The following is a 3,636-nucleotide window of genomic DNA, read 5'->3' on the forward strand; positions in this document are numbered from 1 at the left end:
CATCCCTGCGCTACAAGATCATCTGTCAAACTGCTCTTCCTTGAGTTAGTTAACCGAAAACGAACTACCTTCAGTGACACATTTGGATAGAAAATGTCACGGTTAAGTCATGGCTAGGCTGAATGCGATTATTTACGGTTGACTGCGTTCGTCACGCAGGAATGAGGTCTCTCTAGCGTGATTACCACGTAATCCGCCTACGTAACGTAAACAAGTGTCATAACATGCAGCTTGTATATAGTTATGTATTTGAAAACATCAGTACTATTTACACGTGACATCATTACAGTTTGCTTCAAGGACTGGACCTTATGTACGAAAAAAGAATGGCTTAGTGTTTTCGAAAGACGTAAAGGGCGTAACACCCGAAATTCGGCCAATCGAAGCTCTACTTATGTTTCTTATTTCTCGACTTTCGAGACTTCGAATCCTCCAGTGGCATTTGCCTACCCAGAAAACCACGAGCCATCAAAAGTTGTCTCGCCACATTGTTGATATGCTTAAAACGGTCAGGGCCAAGTTGAATTCCTCCATACCACCGCGATACCTGAAATGGAGAACAAAAGGTAACTAACGCGTGCAACAGTTTCCCACGCTACTGGATTCAACTTTGGAAATTCTGGCATAAAGCACAAGTGGCGATGTCTACTTGTATGGTGCAGAAACGTCTACAACATAACTACGGAGCCCGGTGAACAGACCAACTACAAATGATCAACAGCTAATCAACACACTCGGGCTGCCAGTACTCAGACACATGGCCACCATATGTCTCTCATGCGATAAACAGTACTCAACACAAGCATCGTCAATTTTTGGAAGGTAGAGAATGATGTAGGGGTGTTAGCTATATTTTTAATTCCACTGCAGTTAGTAAGGCGTTTCGTTTGAAGCAAACCAGTGGGAAGCAGAAGAAACGATCCGCAGGGACCAAGGTTGAACAACACCATATTCGCAGTGTAAGGTATCCTGTGCAGGCGTCTTTCGATTAGAGCTCACTCACCATCCCTGCGATGTCACATACATTCAATTTGTACATGTCACGTGGATTATTAGGCTTGAAAACCGCAGAAGTTATTGTGGAGAGCGAAGTCACGGTGTGCCGAGCTAGTGGGTAGCAGATCAGAGTGGATATGAACGGGACGGTGGACAAATAGGAAATACAATATAAGTGGAAGTTAGGCGTGATGTGAAAGGTCCGTTTTCTTTACTTGCCGAAGCCGGCGTCCTCAGTTTGAGTGTACTTGAGAATCCAGTCACATAGATCGAACGAAGGGACACCTCGAAACTCAAAATACAGATTCTAATGTTGCGTGCACTATGTTTGCCAGGCTGACAGAGTGCATTATAGTTTACTTGTCACCTCTTTACTAAGTCCTTGGAACTGGTGTTCCGGGGTGACTCATACTGAATATACATTCAGTCCAATTCAATTTATCAGCTGCCAGCTGGTACATTGGTTCCAGCTGCTACAGTTTTGATCACCGGAAAACGGGACAAGGTGGGACATGAGGCCAAACCTTTGATGTGACGGCATGTTCAGCGATCTATTTACTGAATTTGTATATAATGTATACAATGAAGTTATGGAACTCGCAGCACCTCAATCAGTTCCACGGCTCAAAAATTTTTCTATCCTATCTAATTAGATGAACTGGTGTTGCACTGAAATAGAACACCTATGAACTACTCCTACTTCGATGCTCCAATACCTACAAACATACATTTCAATTTGCTGCAGGATGATTCTTCCTACCCATGCATTCCCCGTCAACATCGTTGTCGTCGTTAGCAATATCTGACAACGAAAGTAAACTCCAGATTGACACACTAAAGAACACCCCATTAGCAGAGGGGTGGATAAACCATGTTGCCTAAGGGTTACAGAACCAACAGAAGCAGTGGTGTACGGAATAAAGAATTTAAAAGTTCGAGATTTTATCGAAACCATTATGAGCCAGAGCAGCAGAGAAAATATTCGTACCATCACGGCTACATTCTCCACACTAGAGATGGTCAACAGGTGAAGCAACCTGGACCCAGCGTGTGTTTCTCCATCATCGTCGCAGTCTGCATGCACTACAGAGGATGCCGCACCATCGGGTCGAGTTAGTATGCGCCAGGCGAGGATATTATGCGTAGCGGTAGAAATTTTGCGGTCTTCAAGCAAGGTAGAAATAAATCGAGATACTTCACCGATTGTTTTCGCGCGACAGCAATGAGCCTGGAAAGAAGACAATGAATGATGTAGTTTGAGTGTCATGCAAATTGGACTCAACATGTAAAGTTAATGAAATTTAGTTCTGGATATGGAATATATGAATTCAGAGTAAGATTTGCCATACACTTTTGACGCCTCGTTTTTAGCTAAACCAATATACTTACCGAAAACCCGTCCCAGAATTCGGCAAAAACAGCACGTTCGATTGTGGTACCCTTCTGGTGCATAGCTGCTAGGTAAACGATTTAACCCGCTAGGGAGTGAACATCTAGGTTGGCCAATTTGCGGAGTAATCAGAATGCATGTCAGACACCAGTCGTGAAAATCTCAAGCTTTCGGCTGCACAAGATAGCTCTTCTAACTGCGCCGAGGAACACCAAGAGAGTCGATCTCCGGCATTCGTCGTGCAGCTCCAGTAGTTGTTGTAAGGTGAGTGCTATCAATGCGGCCTGTCTTATCGGAACCCTTCTTGTCCCTCATGAATTGATTGCACACGCAAAGTGCACAGTGGTCAAAGCCTACAGATATCAAAATGTTAGATACGGCGTTGATGAGGCTAATACAACGATAGATGCCTCACTGATTACGTTGGTCTATCATTTAGATCGGGAAGATGGTGGCGGTAGAACAATAAGTATTTATCTTTTTTTATAAAAAATGGGAAGATTCATCCGGGCATGGTCTTGTCTCACACGAGATGACCGATTTATCTTGAGAATTCAGATACGGAGTGCGGTTGGTTAGTGTGACTGAAGACACAGGGTCAGTTAAATCACTGTTAGAAGCATCCTACCAAAGATGTCTACACAGGCTAGTTACGAGCTCGTAACCAATGATTGTTCAACTTGTGTTCAGTTGCCTTCCTCCAGTGAAACTGAAAATTTGAGAAAGCTTCCTTGAAATCACAACAGATATTGATTCCACACAGAACAGAGGAATTTCTTCAAAGCGCTCAGCTTTTGTTTGAGCACCTTGTGAGATGGATTGTCTAAACAGTACTCGGATAGAATACTGTCAGACACTTAGACACTGGAGGTACCCACAACAGATCAACCACAAGTGATGAAACCTGAAGGCGGTCTTTACACATGAGGGGGTCAAAGTTGTTGTGTAACAAACGGATGAGACTATGGACTACATAGGGTAGAAAGTGTTGTCATCAGTGCAATGTCCAGACATCTGATCGTTACAAAATTACATAAATGCAGTGTGTGAATTTCACATTCTGGTCTTTGCTAAAATGGCATTTTTCGAAACAAGGACGCTGAGTAATCGTTCGCCGGGGGCTAATGAAGTGGTTTCCCGAGAAGTACTGTGACGGGAATCTGTGTAATGGAGTTATCTAGGGGTGGTCCTTCATGAAGAATACTGCACAATAAATAGTACCTTTCTACGGAAATCATTTTTGATGGCGA

General features: G+C 43.4%; 1 protein-coding gene across 1 annotated transcript in view; it reads right to left on the minus strand.

The window, feature by feature from the left end:
- Window positions 1-226: 226 nt before the first annotated feature.
- The window catches only part of T265_02528 (hypothetical protein), a gene marked incomplete at both ends in the record, with an annotated part of 6,263 nt that continues 2,853 nt past the window's right edge, over window positions 227-3,636 (minus strand). The window contains 2 exons of the mRNA XM_009166791.1: window positions 227-547; window positions 1,985-2,224. Of these exons, the coding sequence (XP_009165055.1) occupies window positions 389-547; window positions 1,985-2,224 (399 nt within the window). The remainder of the gene's footprint in view (window positions 548-1,984; window positions 2,225-3,636) is intronic.

The sequence above is a fragment of the Opisthorchis viverrini genome, assembly GCF_000715545.1.
Source record: "Opisthorchis viverrini unplaced genomic scaffold opera_v5_32, whole genome shotgun sequence".
Lineage (NCBI taxonomy): Eukaryota > Metazoa > Platyhelminthes > Trematoda > Opisthorchiida > Opisthorchiidae > Opisthorchis > Opisthorchis viverrini.